Below are 21852 nucleotides of genomic sequence, written 5' to 3'. Positions count from 1 at the left end.
CCTAGGACCATTAAAGCTGTGCATTCTTCCTTTTTGAGATTATGTCATTCTTGGTAGCATCCCTAATTCAGACATCATAGACCTACACATTTCACACTGAGGCTCATTATAATCAATTCCTGAAAAACAGTAAAGGAGAGAAATCAGACAATCATAAAAGACATATTATGTATAAAAGGAAAAATATCTACAGACTTCTGATATGAAACTATGCAACTTGTAAAAAAATGGAAAGGGGTATTTTCTGTACTGAAAACTAAAACTACCAAACTAGCGGTTTCCCTTTAATTTCAAAAGAATTCCTGTTTTCCTTCTCCTTCCATCCCTAGAATCATTTGTAGTCTATTTCTCTTCCTCTGTAGAGTTGGCTACTAAACTACATATCAAACTGCATAGCATTTAAATTGGTAGGAAAAAAACAGAGGAGGAGGTAACAATGCTCAATAGGAAATATACTCATTACCTTACTCATGTAATGTAACCCCTCTGTACAGTATTTTTACAATAAAAAATATTAAAAATAAATTTAAAAAACTAATAATTATAATTTTGCTTAGGCAAAAGTTAGAAATTTATTACCAGCAGATCTTTATTTCAAACAACACTGAAAGTTAAGTTCTTCTAAAGGAAAATAAGATAATTTCAGATGGAGATCTGGATGTACAAATAGGAATAAAGAATGCCAGAACTGACAAATATGTCAGTCAATGTAAAATTAAATGGGAAAGTTCATTTGTGTTCATTTTTTAAAAAGTGAAATCAGTGGTTTGATGAGTTTACAAACTTTTTTTTGTATCAAAGTCAGCATTTACTTTTTATTGTATACTTTGTGAAAAACACTGGATTTTTAATCATTTGAAAATTCAGCGTTATCATGAGTTATAAAGCAATTAAATTTTACAGTACAATTTTTAGTGCTTGGTGTTTTAACTAATGCATATATATTCATACGTAATCAACAGAACCTGAAATATTTCTTCTTCTATCGATATTATCTGAATACATTTCATTATAGATATACCTGAGGACTTCAGGTACTGTTGGAAGTTTCCCTCAGTTTCTTAACATAGCATGTTCTGCAGAGGGCAGTTCAATATATACAGGCTGGCTACTGGGTGTGTGCCCCAAGTCAGAGAGCAGGAGGCTAAGTCCAAACCCCAAACCACCAAATACACACACAGACCACAAGAGCTTGCTAGATTAAAGCAAACAAGTACATGTCCTACTTGGAAGTTTTTCAGTTATTGGGATATGAGTGAACACCATTTTGATTTGGATTTTTATTTCTTAATATATTTTTCCTCCATAATTTCCCATTGAATAGAAATTCTATTTGTTTTAAAGTACTTAGTATGGCCCTTCAGTTCAGAGAAGCTTCAGCTCTTCCTTTTATTAAGATAGTTTTTATTGTGATTTCCTTATTTCACTTTTCTTTGGCAATGTCTATTCTACAATTTAGGCCCATCCAATGAATTCTTCCAACATGGTACTACATTTTTCAAGCTATGTGTAGTGTTATGTTATGTTGTGTTGTGTTGTATTAGGTTATGTTATGTTATTTATTTATTTATACTATGTCTTGTGTTCCTTTGTGAAGGTTATGTTTCATTTAAATCCTTAAGTATTTTAGACTAACTCTCTTTCAAGCCCTTCTCTATTAATTTTCTTTCTGCCATTACTGGATTTGGCCTCTCTTGACAGTTTTTTCTGTGTGATTTTGAAATATTTTCTGCTTTCTTAAGAATTTTTTAAAAATATATAAATGATTTTTTAAATAGTGAATCCTCTTATGTTTTGAATTGCCTATTCTGTGGCTTGAACTCAAGAGCTTGAGCTCTTGTTTACTTGTTGGCTTACAGCTGGGACTCCATTACTATGAGCCATACCTCCAATCTGACATTTTGAAGATAGTCTTGAGGATTTTCTGCCCAGGCTACCTTCAAACCATGTTTGTCGGATCTTAGCCTTCTATGTAGGTAGGATTATAGACATAAGCCCTTGGCACCTAGTTTTCCTATGCTGTTATAAAAAGTGCAAGATGAATATTTTATAAATTGGTATGTAGTAAAAGAATTAGCCTAACCCAAAGTGAGATCTAGCCTTTGTTCTCAGGTATTGGGAGTTAATAAACAAGCCTTTGGAATGTCTTGCTTAGTAGAGGTGTCTTTGTTCATCCGAGTGTTTTGGTCCAAAGGCAAGTTAACAATTTGACCTATAGTGGGGGAAATGGGTCACATAGAATTCAGTTACAGATCGGTGAAGACTAAAAGTCTACAATTTGTACTTATTCTACTTCCAGAAGGACTAGAAATGAATGGTCAGACCCATGGAGAGTTATACCCATGTAACCAAACTCCAATAATACTCCCAGACAACTAGGCCTGGATGAACTTTCCTACTGGCAATAATCCACATCCACTGTCACACATCTTGGTTAGGAAGAGTTAGCACTGCCTAAGATCCATGGAAAGACAAGTAGAAACTAGGTGTTTAGACCCTCCTGCCCTATTTGCCTTCCCTAAATTGTTTTATTTTCCTATTCTCTCTGAATAGACTGTAGCCTAATTTACAGGTCAGATTAATAATTGCTCACTTATTGTAAAAGTATCCTGCTGCCAAGAATATCACAATTATACAATACCTTGTTATTTTAAAAATATTTTTCATCTCAATCATGTTTAGTGACTTTAATATCAGTTTTTAGTATTTGGCTGTCATTTGCTTCTTTGTAAAACACTTTTGGTGGTGCTAAAGATAGAACTCATGACTTTGAGATTCCTAAGCAGGTGCTCTACAAATCAAATCTCAATAATGTTTTATAAATATCTCCGTATCAAAACATCAAAGGAAAATATTGGATGTAATTGTCTCTTTACTATGTTCTGGTTGATGTAGTCCCTGGGAAAGTTTCTTTATTGGAATATTCTGTTCGAAAGTCTGTTCTTCATTCAGTCATAGTGCTAGTTAGTGATGATGTGTTCTGATTTTTAACATTGGTTTCTGAGAAAGTCTCATTAGGGATCTATACCTCAATCACTTAATTTACAAAAAGGTACATGACCTAGAAAGTATAGTAAAATGTTAATGTATGCTAAGCATTTTAACATAGCTCTTTTGTATGTATAGGTCACAAAAAAACAATCGACCCATTTAAAATGTACTCATAGAATTGTACAATGGTCACTGTAATTTATTTCAGAACATATTCAGTTCTCTCAGAAGAATTCTTCTCCTTATTAACAGCATTCCCTATCACAACACCCTCCAACTCAGCTGTAGGCAAACACTAATGTATTTTCTGCCTACATGTATTTGCCTATTCTGGACAACTCATATAAGGAAGTATATTATATGTAGTCTTGTGATTGGATTCCTTCACTTAGGATAGGTATTTCAAAATTTTCAAATATATTCATTATTGTTTTGCTCATATTTTATGAATTCTGAACATTATAATTAATCTACAAAATAATGATATTATGTAACTTGCATGTCAAAATAAAGGCCATATAATTTTGCTTTGGTTATTATAATAATTACATTTTAATTTTTTGGCAGTATCAGGGATTAAACTCAGAGGCTTGTACTTGCTAGGCTAGTATTCACCACTTCCAGCCCTGCTTTTTACTAGTTCTTTCTTTCTTCCTTTTCTTTCTTTCCTTTCTTTCCTTTCTTTCTTTCCTTTCTTTCCTTTCTTGTACTTGCTAGGCTAGTATTTACCACTTCCAGCCCTGCTTTTTACTGGTTCTTTCTTTCTTCCTTTCTTTCTTTCTTCCTTTCTTTCCTTTCTTTCTTTTTGGGGGGTCCGGTCGTGGGACCTGAACTCTGGGCCTGGGCACTGTCCCTCAGCTCTTCAGCTCAAGGCTAGCACTTACCACTTGAGCCACAGCGCCACTTCTGGCTTTCTCTTTTTGCTTATGTGGTGCTGAGGAATCGAACCCAAGGCCTCATCACATGCAAGGCAAGCGCTCTACCACTGAGCCACCTTCCCAGCCCCCTTACTGGTTCTTTCTTTTTAATCTAGGAAGCTTTTCTACCTGGGTTGTCCTCAAATCTCAATCCTCCAGATCTCAGCCTCCTAAGTAGCTAGGATTCTAAGTGTGAGCCATGAGTACTCAGCTAACAATTGGATTTTCTCACATACAAATTATCTTTATAACTTCGACTAAAAAAAGTCTTTTCTCAGTTTGTATATTCCTCTACAAAAAAGCCAAGAACTATTTAACTTATTCCTTCTTTTTACTGAGTGCTAAAAGACAAAGCTAAAGCTTCCCTTAGTTAGGAATTATTGAAAAACTTCACCTCTTATTTTTATCTTTTAGTTTGTTTATGTTGTTTTTCTACCTGAGTTTATTTATTTATTTTTTTGGGTCTGGTTGTGGGGCCTGAACTCTGGGCCTGGGCGCTGTCCCTCAGCTCTTCAGTTCAAGGCTAGCCCTCTACCACTTGAGCCACAGCGCCATTTCCGGCTTTTTTTTTCTGCATATGTGGTGCTGAGGAATCGAACCCAGGGCCTCAGGCATGCAAGGCAAGCACTCTACCACTGAGCCACCTTCCCAGCTCTACCTCTGAGTTTAATAAAAAGCTAACTCACATGCTTTTTTAAGAGGGAAGTGGGGAACAAAAAAAGTACACAAAAAATATAGCAATATCTACGCAGTAGTTAAGATAAATCTTGGGGCTGGGAAGGTGGCTCAGTGGTAGAGCACTTGCCTTGCATGCCCGAGGCCCTGGGTTCGATTCCTCAGCACCACATAAGCAAAATGAAAAAAGCCGGAAGTGGTGCTGTGGCTCAAGTGGTAGAGCGCTAGCCTTGAGCTGAAGAGCTGAGGGACAGTGCCCCAGAGTTCAAGCCCCACAACCAGACCCAAAAAATAATCTTCCCAACTCTATAAATGGAGAAACTAAGGCAGCAAAAACTGGCTTAACCAAAAACTTAGAAGCTCGATGTGACATAACAGGAATTAAAACACTCAGAGTGTTTCAGTTTTTTACACTATCTCACCAATGTGCCATCATGGCTTAAAGCAGACCAGCCATTTCCTGACATCTGCAGGATAACTCAAGATAGCTGGCACAGATTTAACAATGTGATGAGAAGCCCTATGACAAGATATTCAACTAATCTACCACCCCTAAGTGATTAAGAACTGTGAATATTCCTCAGCGTAGGCCCCACAATGGCTTAGCTCTGCGTGAAACTAACAATTATTTTCCTTGATAACTGTAATTGTTACTAATATTTCAGTTATCCTTTTGCTAAGAAGGCCAAGAAATATGATATAAACATTAAAACCTAGAATTTTTGTAACATATGGATCACAGTACTTTATATCTGCAGTCAGCTTAAGAACAAAGAAAATTTCTCCCCATCATTCCAATGCAGGATATTTAATAGGGAGTTACTTTATATATCTTTGCACTATATTTCAAGTTACATGAAGACGTATTTGCAGCTAGACTCTGGTGGTTCACACCTGTAATGCTAGCTATTCAATATGCTGAGATCTGAGGATCATGGTTTGAAGTCAGCCTTAGTAGGAAAGTCCATGAGACTTTATCTCCAATTAGTCACCAAAAAGCTAGAATTAGAGCTGTGGCCACTCAAGTGGTAGAGTGTTAGCCTTGAGCAAAAGCAGCTCAGGGATAGCACCCAGGCCCTGAGTTCAAGCCCCAGGACTGGTGCACTTGCACACACACACACACACACACACACACACACACACACACACACACACACACACACACACACAATTATTCAGTCATATGAAATTTATGCATCCTTCTTTAAAACAGAGGTAAAGAAATTCATTTGGTATTCATTACTGGTAATACAAAACAGAATTTGTATTTAGTGCCAGATACAGATGAAAACACTATTAATTGAAAGCTGCACTTATCTCTGGGTGACTCCTGCATTTTTTTTTTGTCGGTCATGGGGCTTGAACTCTGGGCCTGAGTGCTGTCCCTCAGCTCTTCAGCTCAAGGCGAGCGCTCTACCACTTGAGCTACAGCGCCACTTCCAGACTCCTGCAATTTTTAAGCCCAATAATTTCACCTATGAGAATAAGCATATAAGCATATGTATATCTAAGATGTATGTCACAGTTATAAAAAAGATTGTAAAATATTATAAACATTAGTATCCAACTAGAAAACAAATACACTATTAAGGTTACTATCAGAGAAAATCAAGAATAATATTAGTAAAAGCAAATATAATTATATCATCCTTCAGATTTCCTAAAAATTGTTTTAAAACCCTGAACACTTCTATTAGACATTTTGGGACTAGTAAAGACTAGGTCTTTGATGTAGACAAAGAAAGAACTAAAGAGAAAGTTGATAGCTCTTATCTATTTCATTCCCTGAAAAATGAATTGGACATTAGCTTCACAAGTGGAATACCACAGATGAAAAAAGAAGGAAGAAATAGAAATCCACCCAGAGCTGGAATTATGGGTGGAGTTTTGGAAGATGGTTTGATCTTGTGATCTTTTTTACTGGTCCTTTCTTGACAATCATTGTCTTCTGGTTAACTGGATTGAATCTTCCCCTGAAATAAAGCAGTAATCATGATTTTTCAGTAACTACTGTATATAACAAACACATTATATGTCACAGCAAAAGAACTGTACATTTCACTGAGCTTCTCCAGATTGTAGTCTGTGAGCTGCAGATCTTCTGGTGTATATTTTCTACTTGCAGTTAAATCTTAGATCATCACATATTCTAACACATCATCTCACCACAGCGATAGAGGTAACCAGCTCAAGAGTAGGTGCTCTAAAAGCTGGAAAGCTGCCCATCAAGTACCCTAATGTGGAAAGCTTTTTTTAAGGATATGAGATGAACTATTCAAACACTTGTCCTTGGAATTTAAAGCTAGGAAAATAGAGCAAGGCCATGAAGTGGAACACAAAAAGCAAAATAATAAGAATCTATAAAATTCCTCTCCTTAGGTTTTCCTGAAATCTTTTTTTTATTTAATGTATCCCTCTAATCTTCCATATATTCTTACTTAAGATAGTGGGAAACTTCTTTAATTCCAGGCAATATGCTTTTAAAATACGTTTTGATTAGGGCTGTATATCAGCCAAAATGATCAAGTAAGAAATTATTGTTTTCATTTTAATCAAGAAGTAAATTCTGCCAGGTGCCGGTGGCTCATGCCTGTAATCCTAACTACTCAGTAGGCTGAGATCTGAGCATCATGGTTCAAAACCAGCCTGGGCAGGAAAGTCCATGACACTCTTATCTCCAATTAACCACCAGAAAACTGGAAGTGGTGCTGTGGCTCAAGTGGTAGAGTGCTCTCCTTGCATTGAAGAGCTCAGGGACAGTGTCCAGGCCCAGAGTTCAAGATCCATGACCAAAAACAAACAAAAAAAAACACACACACACAACCATAAAAACGACGAGAAATTCACAAAAACAACCAGAAGTAACTTTTTTTTTTGCCAGTCCTGGGGCTTGAACTCAGGACCTGGGCACTGTCCCTGAGCTTCTTTTGCTCAAGGCTAACACTCTACCATTTAAGCCACAGCACCACTTCTGGTTTTTTTGTTTGTTTGTTTGTTTATGTGACACTGAGAAATCGAACCCAGGACTTCATGCATGCTAAGCAAGCACTCTACCAGTAAGCCACATTCCCAGCTCCAGAAGTAACATTCTTTAAACTCTAAAGCAATCCTGGAGGATGGATTGATAAGATAGATAGACAGACAGACAGACAGAAAGGGAGAGAGAGAGAAAAAAAAAACAGAGAGACAGAGAGAGAGAGAGAGAGAGAGAGAGAGAGAGAGAGAGAGAGAATGTGAGTGTGTGTGTAATGGAAAAGTGGCCAGAACACTGAGCTATGTATAATTGCCCTAGAGTTGGTCATGAGCATCAGCTCTTTCCCTCTTCTAATTTTTCTAGAACATAGAAAAAAAGAGGGAAAAAAGGCTTTTCACATTAGGTCATCTCCAAACTAGGTCAAGTAAGAGCAGCTTTGTAAATGGACATTTCAGGTAATCAGACATTTCAATGAAAATTCAAGCCTCTGAATGAAGCTTGAAAGAATTTTCAACCCTTCTTTACCTATTATGTTACAAAAATGATAATAATTATTTTTAAAGCCCTGCTGAATTTGGAAAATAAAAAAACTCAATGAAAAATTCAGTGAAAGAGCTTAACAGCAGATTAGGACAGAAGAATAAATGAAGTTGAAAATACATCAATAAAATTATTCAGTCTGAACAACTGATAATAAAGACCAGGGAGAGAGAGAGAGAGAGAGAGAGAGAGAGAGAGAGAGAGAGAGAGAGAGAGAGAGAGAGAGAGAGAGAGAGAGAGAGAGAGAGAGAGAGAGAGAGAGAGCGCTTCAGAGACCCATGAGACATGATCATGTGTACTAATGTATATATAATGAGCATCTCAGAAGGAGAGAGAAATGACAAAAGGACTGAAAGTATCTTTGAAGAATAATTGCTGAAAATGTCCCAAGCTTGGTGAGTCAGAGAATGGTTACTTATATTGTCACATTAAATTATAATTGATGAGGCCAAAAATTGATTTGTCTGCCCCAAAACCAGTGAAAAATTTTCATTTATCACCTCAATTCTCACTACTTTTTAAAATACCAAATTGAACTTATTACACAAATATGCATTTTGTTATTTTGACTTAGGGACTTTTACAAGGTATCTAAATAGATGAATTTTCTTATGTCTCTTTTTTATTATAATTTAAAATAATTATAAAGTACACAGATTATTTTAGAAAATAGCAAGAAGAAATAAATACAAACCATCAATTATCCATTATACTATTTCATATTATTTTTACTTATGGGCATAGGTATTTTTCCATGTCAAGTATGTATTCTTTGAGAATCTAATTTTTCTAACTTTATAGTATCACTGCATTTTATTGAGTTATTGTCCTAATGTTGGGTAAGTCGATTGTATTTTCTCTACTCTAGAAGGTTTTTTAATTTTTTAATTTAAAGGACGTTTTCAAACCAATCTGACTTTTAATGAGTGCTAAAATAAATTTCCCACAAGTCATTTTATTCCAAGGCACCAAGGACTGCTTTGTTATTTTCTTCCTGTAGAGTTTTTATTCATTCTATAAAATTTTCATAGGCAAAAAAGCGAAGTTGCACACAAAGGGGGAAAGTGAACTTTACATTTTGCTACTTTTAAGAATCACTGCTGGGATAATTAGCCTTGAGTTCCTTGCTTGCAGGAATGTAGTTTTCAGTTAAATAGGTGCTTTGGTCAGTCAATCAAGTTTCCTATTAGCTTTTGTCAATTTTTTTGGATATTTCCCAACTTAATTTTAGAACTTTTTTCCCTATTTATCTTAACAAGTCTGTTTTTCAACTCAATATGTGTAAAGATTGCTGGAATAAATTTTTCAAAGGCAAAGTGTGGTCATGAGTTCACAAAACAGTAATATAATGGATGATATTCAGCCAAACACTATCCCACTTTGATAGATTTTTAAAAATAGAATTTCCTATTAATTGGGTATTTTCTAAACATTAGGTATTTATTCTGAACATCAGACTCAATATTTTAACATTATGACTGCTAAAATTTGGTTTATTAAAGTCTTGGTCTCCAGGCTTAGCGCCAGTGGCTCATACCTGTAACCCTAGCTACTCAGGAGGCTGAGATCTGAGGATCACGGTTCAAAGCCAGCCCAGGCAGTTTATCGCCAATAAACCATCACAAAAGCAGAAATGGCATTGTGGCTCAAGCAGTAGAGTGCTAGCCTTGAGTTGAGCTCAGGGATGGTGTCCAGGCCCAGAGTTCAAGCCCCACAACTGCAAACAATAAAAGTCTTGGTCTCCAGAGTAGTGCTATTGCATGAAATCTTTAGGAGGCATGACCAAGGGGAAGAAAGTCCTTAGACCACAGACGTCCTTGATGAAGGAGACAGTGGAATTTCAGCTTGTTCTTTGCTTTTGTTCCCTATCTTTTTTTGATGTACACAGTTTTTCTCTGCCATGTACTTCTGTCATTATGAGCCACCTGGCAGGCCCAAAACAATGAAGTCAACAGATCAGAGACAGGAACCTCCAAAACTGCAAAGCAAAGTAAGCCTTTTCTCTTTATCAGTTAATTACCAGAGGTATTTTATTACAGATGAAAGTTGAAGAGCATAAGCATATATAAGCACATATAAGCCTATCAACCCAAGCAAACATTAAAAACCACTGACAATTTTAAAACATTGCTTAAAGTATGATAATATATCGTGTAAAATGTAAACTTAAAGCTCCATGAAGTACAATAAAATGAAGTATAACTGCTGCCAAGATCAAGTACTACAGTACTGTCATCATAAAGAAAGATGCCCCATGAGCTGGGCGCCAGTGGCTCACGCCTTTAATCCTAGCTACTCAGGAGGCTGAGATCTGAGGATCGCGGTTCAAAGCCAGCCCAGGCAGGAGAGACTCCTATCTCCAAAAAAACCACTAGAAAACCAGAAGTGGTGCTGTAGCTCAAGTGGTAGAGCTCTTGCCTTGAGCTGAAGAGCTGAAGGACAGCTCCCAGGCCCAGAGTTCAAGCCCCACAACTGCAAAAAAAGAAAAGAAAAAAAAAAGAAAGATGCCCCATATCCTTCCCATTTATTAGTACCTTTGGCCTTTCCATATGTAATTATATCCTGATTTCTAATACTATGGTTAAATTTTGCCTTTCATTGAATGTTATGTAAATGTAATTATACACATATTTTTTACCTCTGACACTGAAGAATATGATAATTACTCAAATGCTGTAGTTTTTAAAACTGTTATAGATCTCTCTCTCTATATATATACATATATATACCACACACACACATATACACACACACACATACAGAGACATAAAATGATCTATTCTTGTAGTGACCAATATTTAGTTGTTTTCAGCTTTGGCCATTACAAATAAACATTATTATGTAGGTCCTGTGTATGTAACAATCTATTTGGGATATAACTAGTAGAACTGTGGAGTCATTGAAAGGTATATGATCAGCTAAATATAAAAATTAATACTGAGCACTACTCCAAAATGTAATTTTATACTCTAATCAGAGCCCCCTACTCCTGCATGATCTTGATGACACCTAGAATCATCAATCTCAAAATGTGTAGTTGGGCCATTCACCAATGTCTCACATCTATAAATCCTAGTTACTTAGGAGGCTGAGATCTGAGGATCATGGTTCAAAGGCAGCCTGGGCAGAAAAGTTTGTAAGACTGCATCTCCAACTAATCAGCAAGCAAAAAGCTTGGCCACTAGTGTGGCTCAAGTGGTATAGTGCCAGCTGAGTGAGAAATTTAGGTAGAGAATCTACTCCTGATTAGGTGCTAAGCATTTAATGAGTTCTCAGAGCAGCTCACACATGCTGCCACAGCTCATTGCTAAACGAATTAAGTATAGTCTATGGAACTCTAGCCAAAGAGTGTGTTGGAGCTTGTATTCTGTTTTCTCAGATCTCTTCCCATGGTCCTTTTCCTTGCTGATTTTGCTTTGTATCCTTTCTCTGTAATAAATTTTAGCCACAGGTACAAATATATTCTGAATCCTTGTAGTGAATCACTGATCATAGGGGGGATCTTGAGGATCTCTGACACACTGGTTTAATTGTTTTTCAAGGACATCCTTTATCAGGATGTGCTTTAATATTTAAACTACACTATATTTCCAAAGATAAAAGTGTATTGAGATAACTATAATTTGAATCATTTATGACTAATCAAGGAAACATTTTGATCCATCCAGCTATACATTGGCAAAATATTGCTACATCATTTTCACAAAAGAAAATTGTTACATTGCATATCCCTTTATTGCCTCTTGCTTTGAGCTGTATTTAAAAAGAGTTGCTTTGTAACTAATATATCTTGGTTTAATTTTTTAGTTTTTTATATATAAATATTTCCCTATAATAAATATTACATAAGAACTTATTTGGTAATTCTCTACTTAGAATAGAACCAGGGAAAATTGTGTGTGGCTATAAAGCTACTAAATGTTTGGGGTTTTTTTTTTAATCATAAATTGGTTTTATTTATACAGGAAACAAACTATACTGTTACCTACATTTATTTCATGTGTACTGGTATAAATATATTTCCTAACTAAGCAGTTTAAAGCTGACACTGTAATTATATCTTTACATTTAAATTGTAATTTACTGGTATTGTTTAATCTCTTCTTGGGTACTGCATTGTTTTAGTTTTTAAACAAAGTAAGATGTTACTAAAAAAGTATGTATAGTGACTGGAGATAACGAACTTCTGTAGGTTCCCTTACCATCTGCTACTTTATATTGTTGCTAAAAATCTCAAAGTTCAACTTTCAAAATATAACGGATACCTGTTTTGTCAGTACTACTCACAGAAGGGAAATTAATTAGAAAGAAAAGATACAGCAAGACTTACGTTTTTACTAGATTCTCTTTCATTTTAGGCAGTTGATCCATCTGTTGCCTTTTAAAAATTTGATGAGAGCCAACAACCTGAAATACAGAAAAAAAAATGAGCAGATATTTCATTTCGTGATTGACTTTGAAGATAAAAGAAACAGCCACATTTTCAGTTAATTTTTCTGTAACTAGGCCCTTTTGTAGAAATTATAGCCTTTTTCAATATGATAAAGCTTCTAAAGCTTCTGGAATTCTCACTACCTCAATTCCATCATCCATATGACTTTTAAAATAAATATGCAATTACCTGTGACAATTAAGTCATCCATGTGATATAGAACATTGGAAGTTTTGTTAGTAGATGTTAAACACACATAAAACATGTATATATTCTGCTATAAAAGTTGACAAGACAACAGAAACAATAGGTATGGTAGGGCATAAATAGGAAGAGAAGATAGTATTTTCACTGTTGTTTGTTGTTAAATTCAAGAAGGAAAAATGGACACAGTTTTGGATGGTATAAGTATAAGCTGCAATTCAGGAACAGACCAATCAACCTAGGAATGGCAATCAGTTTAGGAATGGCAACTAAAGCCAGAAGTGATGAGAACATTCATAAAGGGCAACACAGGGACATAGAGATTCCATCACTTAAACCTAGAAAGGCAACTTTCAAGGGGATAGTAGACTAATCAATGGGCAGGAAAAGCACATAAGAAAGGCTGAAGACATAGCAAAGTTGTAGAGCATGTGCCTACCTTGTAACAAGTTTAAGGCCCTGTAACAAGTTTCAGACACTATTACCACCCTACTACTCCCCCCACACCTCACCCACACACAAAAAAAAGCCAGATGTAACTGAAGGGACCTGATCACTCCAGTAGTCAGAAGAGAGATGAAAAGAGGTTGTGGAGTGAAAGGCAAAGGTAGTTAATATCCATTCTTTCATCAAGTTTAGCTGGGAAAAAGAAATCTGAGATAGTAAATTTAAGAAGACAGTGGAGTAAAAGAAAAGGTTTGTGGGGCTGGGAAGGTGGCTCAGTGGTAGAGCGCTTGCCTTGCATGCATGAGGCCCTGGGTTTGATTCCCCAGCACCACATAAGCAAAAAGAAAAAAATCCGGAAGTGGCACTGTGGCTCAAGTGGTAGAGCACTAACCTTGAGCTGAAGAGCTGAGGGACAGCGCCCAGGCCCAGAGTTCAGGCCCCATGACCGGACCCCCACCACCACCAAAAAAAGAAAAGGTTTGTGTATTGTGATGGAAGAACTAAGTGTGTTAAGCAAAGGACAAACCAAGCAAAGGATAAACCACAACAAAAGAGAGAAATTAAAAATAAAGAGCAAATAGCAGATAGCCTTGGAAAGAAGAAGGAAATCCATCTGAAGATAAGAATAATGGATAAAGATGTGAATAAATTGGATGATAAGGAGAAAAACTGATTTAATGTCTGATTGATTCTTTGTTCCTTCTGTTAAGATATCAGACCATTTTCTAAGAATGACAGGTTTGACTGTTGTAGCAGAAAATGCAATTTATTTATCCTCTTTCATTCAGAGGTTATGTTATGCTCCCATTACAATAAGGACCAGGGTACAAAGATATATAGTTACCATTCTATCAGGGGAAACAACAAAATCAGTAGAAGATGATAATAAAGGGCCTTGATCAAGTTGGCACTCAGGACATGCAACTGTTTCAGTCAACAAGGGGCTCCACCTGCAACAAGAGCCAGTTACAAACCATGGCAAGAATATCTTATGTAGAAGGAACGGCAAGGGAGCAATAACAAGGAACAGAAGAAAAGCAGCATGACTTGTGCAAACTGTACATTGCAAGGATGAGGCTACTGAGATAGGCATGATCACATTGGAGAGGACCTGGCAGATCGGATCTCACCAAGAAGCTTTTCTGTGATGCTTTGACAATGCAAACCAGAAGGACTTTCGTCGTTGTTCTTGTTTTGCTAAAGGAAACAGTATCATAGTTTCTCTGAGATGGCAGAAAAGGCAAGTGATTTTAGTGGAAACAATACTTTGATAGTTGTGTTCTTGAGAATGTATCTCAAGGACTAGATTTCAAACAGGCTAGCTATGTGTTTAAATGAGCAACTATAAAATAGAGTTGCCAAAGTGACAATATAAAAGTTTGGGTAGTCTGGAACCTAGATAGTTTCACCAGTGATGACAAATATAATTCAATATTATCATTTGAACAGTCTGGCAAAGCCAGGTGTGGTAGTATATGTCTTTAGCCCCAGTTACTCAAGGAGGCTGAAGGAGAAAGATTGCTTGAACCCAAGAGTCTGAGTCCAGCCAGACTAACACATCTCAAGAAATAAATAATGATCAGATACATAAATAAAATGTAAAAATATTTTTTAAATCTAGAAATGCCTGGTTAAAACAGAATTACCTCAGGTCTCTTATCTGTAAAGCAAAAGCATTACATTCAGAATTCTCTCAGATCCATTGCTAAATGGACCTAAAATTCCAGGCTGATGGGAACAGAAGCTAAAACTTAAATTTATTGGCTATTGCAACAAGCTCTTGTCAGTCTCTCCAATTTTTTCAGTAATTCAATATGTCTGTGTTTTCTTAATAAACAGTATCTCTGTGATATACATGTTGTGCAAATGAGAATGATGAGATGAAGACACTCCATTTCAGTGAAAACAGTGGGTAGAGAGTGAGACAAAGCAACAGAGACAGCAGCAGAAGTATAATCAACAGACTCAGCAAATAGCTCAAGTTATCTACTAAAGAATCAATTATTTATGTATTCATCATGGAGAACTGCCAAGCATCCATTAACCTTTCTAGTCACTATACTCTCCTCATGGCCAGAACCATCTTTAACTATAAAGACTACCAAAATTCACTCTAGCAAGAAAATGTTAATATTTATACTGGGGACAGAATTAACATCTTCTCAGGAAGCTGTTAAGGTTTGATTGTTCTGTGATTCTATATAATCAGAGTAGGATAATTCCACCTAAATGAATTTTTCAGGTAAACAAGAGTAAGTGAATGTTTCAGGAAAAAGGAGCCGCTAGCTCACGACTGTAATCCTAGCAACTCAGGAGGCTGAGATCTAAGGATTGTGGTTCAAAACCAGCTAGGCAGAAAGTCTGTGAGACTCTTATCTCCAACTAACCACTGGAAAACCAAAAGTAGAGCTGTGGTTCAAAGTGGTAGAGCATTAGACTTGACTGGAAAAGCTCAGGGACACTCCCCAGGCCCTGAGTTCAAAATCCCACCAATGACAAAAAAAAAATACAACCAACAACAACAGTATATTATACTTCAATAGTATATTATGGATCACCATTTTCTTAATGACATGGGTTTTGCATGGTCTATACTTGTTCCATTTAGTAAATAGTTTCAAACTGACTTTTTTCCACTCTTGTACTAATGGTAAAGAAATAGAAAAAATGAGGCACTCTGTTTGACCTCAGAAGGAGCCTATAGCTTCTGAAAAGGACCACACTAGCAGCTCAGACTGCTTACCTTGTCAACACCATGAGCTCAAATAGCTCTCTGTAGCATTAACTTTTATTTTCAATTTTTTTATATTCTCTTTGGGGGCTGAATCCCCATGAATAATGCCTTTTTGGAATTCCACTATTGTTCCTTTCTTAGATACTCTGGTTAGCAGATTGCTCTTATGAGAAGGTTGTCTTTCAGCCTCTGGAGCTCCTTGTGTGACTTGCTGTGCTTTGAGGACTGCAGTCCACTTTTTGTTCCCTTGGCTATCACTGTCGAGCCTCTCCAGAGTTATCTTCCGAACCAATTCTTCTTTTTACCTTATTCTCCCTCACGCATTTTACTCACTCACATGACTGCACTTACCATCTGTATGCTATTTGCCTTATACTTAAATTGTTCTCTGAGATTCAACAATTCCACTGCTCTTTGGCCACTTCTGTGGTATAGTATGAATTGAAAGCTAACTCATACCCTAATCTTAAAATACATACCAAAGCAAAGTTAATATTGATTAAATATGTAAATATCAATTTTAAGCTATATAAGTAATGAAAAAAATAGGGTAAATTTAAAAGACATCAAAATAAAGATGGTATTTTTTTACTAGAAGGAACCAGAAATAAAAGGTATCTGTCGACACTTTAAAAAGTTCTATAATGCCAACAATATTAAACCTGAAAGACAAATGAAAAACTGTGAAAACCACATATAAAACTGCTCATCCCTCTCCTATCCAGTATTTATAAGTACAATACCAACAATGCTATGTACATATTAAACTTAACCATGTACAACTATGAAATTTAAGTGCCTGAAATTTCAGAATAGCAGAGTTATATTAACTCATCTGTTTGAATTATATGGATTATATTATGAAGGAAGAAAATAAGCAAAATAATATCTTAGTTGGGAAACTTATCTCCTTTTTATCTTTTCTCAAAAGTTATTTTCCTTTCTATGTCTCATATTTAGAAAATTGGTATCCTCAGGTGGACCTGTTGCAACAATGAGAAGTACAAGTTGTCATGTTGAAAACGAACTTTACAACTTTGGTGGGGGGGGGAGGGGAGGATTGGGGGGGGGAGCGGGGCGGGGGGGAGGCTGGGAAGGGATGTGAAGGATAAACAAAGGAGGAGGCTACAATGCTTGATAGGAAATGTACTCATTATCTTGCCCATGTAATTGTAACCCCTCTGTACAGTATGTTCACAATAAAAAAAAGAAAAAGAAAAAGAAAATTGGTATCCTTTAGAATGCCAACATGTTTTTGTAGCAAACAATCAAAGCCTAGAAAAATGAAAAGTACAATTTACACAGGAACCTTTAGAATTTGAAAGTAAAAAAGTTACCTGGGACATTTCAGCTACATATACACGGCGTTCATTGTTGGTTCTGTGGTAAGACTATGATAATAAAGAAAAAAGTGAAGTTAACATTATGTTCCCCGTTGTACAGCAATTTTTAGATGACACTAGCTTCCAAGCAAAAACAAACCTTTGTTTCTTGGTCTAGTCGAAGTGCATATTCTTTCACTTGATTTTCAAGATACCTTTTCTCTTTTTCTAGCTGCTTAAGTAATGCATTCAAAGATTCCTGAAAATATCAAAAGTAAATTTTTATATATACTCATACCACAGGTAACAATAAAGACCATCAGCTTCTTCACTAATGAATACCTTACACACTTAACATTCTATAATTTCATAATCTCTATGTACTTTTAATAATAATAAGTAAAATATTTGTAAAAAAATTGTAAAACATTTAACAACATGCCATGTATTATACTAGGTATTATGCCATAGATCCCTTCATTTAATCCTATTTACAACTCCGTTTTTTTTGGTGTGAGACATCAGAGCCTGGTTCCTAATTACAACTCTTGAGATGGCTAATATGTATTCCCATTTTAATATTGAGAATGTACATATTTAATATTACAGTGTACAGAGGTGATAAAATGGCCCAAGATATACAGATAATTAATGGTAGATGATTAATGTTAGATTTGAACACAGGTGAAACTATTCTAAAGGCTACACATACTAAACAATTAATATTACCAATAAATATCATGCATTCATAACACTGCTACTATTGTTAACAAAAGAAGTACAAAAAGAAAATGAAAATCTCTAGTTGGGTGCTGGCAGCTCACGCCTATAATCCTATCTACTCAGGAGGATAGTATCTGAGGAGCGAGGTTCAAAGACTGCCAGACAAATCTGTGAGAAGCTCTTATATCCAAGTAACCAGAAAAATCCAGAAGTTGAAGTGTGGTTCAAGTAATAGAGTGCTATCCGTGAACAAAAAAGCTAAGCAATAATGAGATTCCCCAAGTTCTAGCCGCAGTATTGGCACACACACACACACACACACACACACACACACACACACACACACACACACACACACACACACACCAAATATATGTTTGTGTATATATGTATACGTATATAGATAAATATACAAATATATATTTATGTATATATTCTCTTGCCAACTATATGCTTTAAATCCATTTTTACTTACTGATGAAAACCACTGGGGCAAATGGTATCATACAGAAAGAAAAATTTAAAACTTCATTTTCATAAGAGGATAGAGTAAACTATCAACAACAATGTATTTTTACATAAACACAAATAGGAGAAATGCACATCTAAAGGCATAATTTGTGTCTGTCATCTGGATTTCTGGTCTTAGTTTCCTGAACTGCCCTACTTTATATTAGTTATGCAACCTTCTCAACCTTAATACCTGTTCTACCATCTTACTTCTTTTGTTTGGCTTGGTAACTTTACTTTCCAGGTCTTTTTGGTCACTGCCTCCTTCACAATCTAGAATTTTCTTTCTTGAATGCTTATTTTCTGAAACGCCTCATCCCTATTGGTTTAGAGAGGTCTTTGCTGTGAAAATCCCAGATACCACATATAAAAGCATAGAGAATTTTATTATCCCTCAACATGGTCACCGGGTAGAAGGAAAAAAAAAATCTTCCAGACCTGATGACAAAGGACAAAGTAATCTAAGAAAGAGAAATGTGGATGTTCTTACTAACACAGAAACAATAAAATGTTGCGTATTGTACATTGCACCCAATACAGAAAAGACATTAAACCAAGTGGACCAAAGACTTGGTCAAAAGTTATCATCCACAGCTCTGTCCATGTTCAACTAGTACTGGACAGTTAGCTTATGAACAGAGTAATCCACAGTGGCTGAAATACAGACTTCTCGCTGACTAACTTGGTAACAAGGCTTCTTCCTACCAAAGTTAAACCAGATCTTCAGTTGGTCAGTGTCTGACCTGTCAGCAAAAGATGCTAACTTGAGCTCCTGATAAGACGCCATCCTTCAAGATCACTAAGCCTGACGCTTAGTGACAAGTTGATTATGTAAGATGCCTTCCATCAATCCATCCAGATGCACGTCCCTGATAGTTTTGCCTTTCCTCTCCTTTTCACAGGGCCTCAGCAATCCTTTAGTTCAGAGGAGAAAGGTTACTGTTACCCAAAAATCTCCTTTAGGCAAAAGATCAAACTTCTTATTCTGTTTTAGAAGATACTGTTTGGGTACTCAACTGTAAAAGAATGAGTCTCTAAGTATAGAGAATTGCCCAAATAATAAATATTGAAATATGCCATTGAAACTCTATTACTGGAATTTACAGGGTACAATTGTGGCTTTAGGTGCCAATTTGCTAAAAGGCTGAATAGCTCTTTTTTATACTCTGGTAAAACCATCAACAAATACCCTTGCTGGTAGAATTGCATGTAAGAAAACCTTTTTGAGAACATGAAATAACTTCACTTCTCTAGTATTTCCAAAATCTGTCATGTGGAAGTGACTTACAATAGTATTTGGACCTGCTATTGCTGTCTTAGCTCATTTTCAATTGTTATAATGGAATCTCTGAGATTGAGTAATTTATAAAAGTTAGGTTACCTGAGTCTAGAGGCTGGAAGGTCAAGAATAAGCAGCTGAATCTGGCAAGGGCCTATTGCTATGACAAAACATGGTAGAGAAGAAGAAAAACAAGTGGAAGCATGCAGAAAAGACAAAAACTAAGGAGAGCCTTGCTTTATAAACCCTATTCTTCCAAGAAAGCCAATAATCCTGTTTAACTACCCAATAACCTCTTAAAGACCCCATTTCCTGACATCACAAGGGCAATCACATTTCAACAGTTTCAGAGGGGACGAATCATGCTCAAGTTATTGCATCTGCAAGCACTTCAACTTGGGCACATACTATCTAGGCTTCTCAGCTGACAGACTTTGAAAAGGCATGTGATCTTATCCTTAGACAAAAAGGAGAGGAGTAGAAATAATTTGTAAGGCCGGTATGACTTAGTGTCTCATAATGAATTAGGCAAGTACCACACACCAGGCATGGTGGCTCATGCCTGTAATGCTAGGTACTTGATGTGGAAATTGAGAGATTGTGTCTTGAGACCAGCATGAACAAAAAGTTTACAAGACTCCAGCTCAGCCAATGATGGGCCATGGTAGCACATACCTGTCATTCCCAGTGACATGAGGAACACAAGTAGAAAGACTACAGCCCAGGCTGGCCTACGCATAAAGTGAGACTTTACTTCAAAAAAAAAAGTAAACACAAGTGGAGGAATGGCTCAAATGGTAGAATATCTGCTTAGTTTATTAAGCGTGAGATCTTGAGCTCAATTCCCAAGCTCAAGCCCCAAACCCCCACAAAAAAAAAGAAAACCATAGCACCATGACCAAACAGGTACCCAATGAATTCTGTATATACCTCTCTCCATCTGGAAGTAGAAAGTGCATAATATATTAACTGTTGGACCCGGTCTCCTACTAGTCCTTTTCCAGGTAGTCTTGACTTGCTACGGTGCACCACGAAAATTAGTTCCAATACCCAAAAAGGAAGAAAAATGCTACTAGGAATTCATAGGAATTCAAGTCTTGTTTCACATGTGCTCTTCCTTATGGCTCACACCTTCAATCACGAAAACCTAAAGATTCCCTTCTCCAAATCAAAGGAAAAACGTGACTGGAGGAGTGGGGTTGAGATATACTGATGAGTCCAATGTCAAAAAACTACTCCTACCTAGAAAAGGCACTCTGGGCTTTGCAGTCTGCACAACAGGTCCAGAATTAGTGAGCTTGGTTTTCTGTATCCATTCATGAATCAATCAACTTTGATGGGGGTAAGTGGGAAAGATATACACTATGATTAATCAGTCTATGTAAGGTCCTCACCGCTGGACTCTGAAACATAAAAGGAAGTAAAAAAATCCTTCAGTGTCAAACGTATGATTGAAAGGAGAAAGCAAGTATAATTTATAGAAGGTGAATTGTTTTCTGGAAGAAGGCAGAGGAAATGTTTTTTTTTTAATATATCAAATCAAACTATCCTCTACAAGAGAGATTCAAGTTCAGGATTTGGCTATGAAAGGAAGTTATAGGAGGCTAAAATTAGCTCAGAGTATAGTGATACTAGAGTTGTTTAATTTACAATCAACTTCCTCAGTACATTGGTGAGAGAGCAGGAGGACAGTGTAATAATATACTATATCCACTTAATTTGCAATTTTAATTCTTAAGCTAATAACTGGTAACTTCAGTAACCCTAATTATTACTCATATCAGTACAAAATTCCCCCAGTTTTTGTTGGTCATGACTGAAGTCACTAAATCTACTAAAAGAAATATTCAAATAGAAATGGAAGCAGCTAAAAGCTGCAAAAAACAAAGAAATATTTTAGAGATGCTAACTCCTTTACATCTTCTCTCTTAGATACTTAATAATGATTATAACTTTTCTAAATTATAGTAAGAGGATAACTAGGCCAGCTAAAACTGAGAAAATTCTGGTTTCTGAAACTAACATCAATAAGTCCTTTAGAAGTGTTAACTCCCTACTATGCACATTTGATTAACATCTTCATTTATAACATAATTGGATATTT

General features: G+C 36.2%; 1 protein-coding gene across 1 annotated transcript in view; it reads right to left on the bottom strand.

Moving 5' to 3' along the window:
- Window positions 1-6338: 6338 nt before the first annotated feature.
- The window catches only part of Ccdc169 (coiled-coil domain containing 169), a 34032-nt gene continuing 18518 nt past the window's right edge, over window positions 6339-21852 (bottom strand). Inside the window, exons 6-9 of the mRNA XM_070001966.1 lie at window positions 17397-17495; window positions 17252-17305; window positions 12428-12504; window positions 6339-6556 (exon numbers count right to left, since the gene is read on the bottom strand). Coding sequence (XP_069858067.1) covers window positions 6457-6556; window positions 12428-12504; window positions 17252-17305; window positions 17397-17495 — 330 coding nt within the window. The 3' untranslated portion in view covers window positions 6339-6456. The remainder of the gene's footprint in view (window positions 6557-12427; window positions 12505-17251; window positions 17306-17396; window positions 17496-21852) is intronic.

This window comes from Dipodomys merriami, unplaced genomic scaffold (genome assembly GCF_024711535.1).
Source record: "Dipodomys merriami isolate MVZ:Mamm:240054 unplaced genomic scaffold, mDipMer1.0.p SCAF_6, whole genome shotgun sequence".
Taxonomy (NCBI): domain Eukaryota; kingdom Metazoa; phylum Chordata; class Mammalia; order Rodentia; family Heteromyidae; genus Dipodomys; species Dipodomys merriami.
This window is presented reverse-complemented; position numbering and strand designations above follow the sequence as displayed.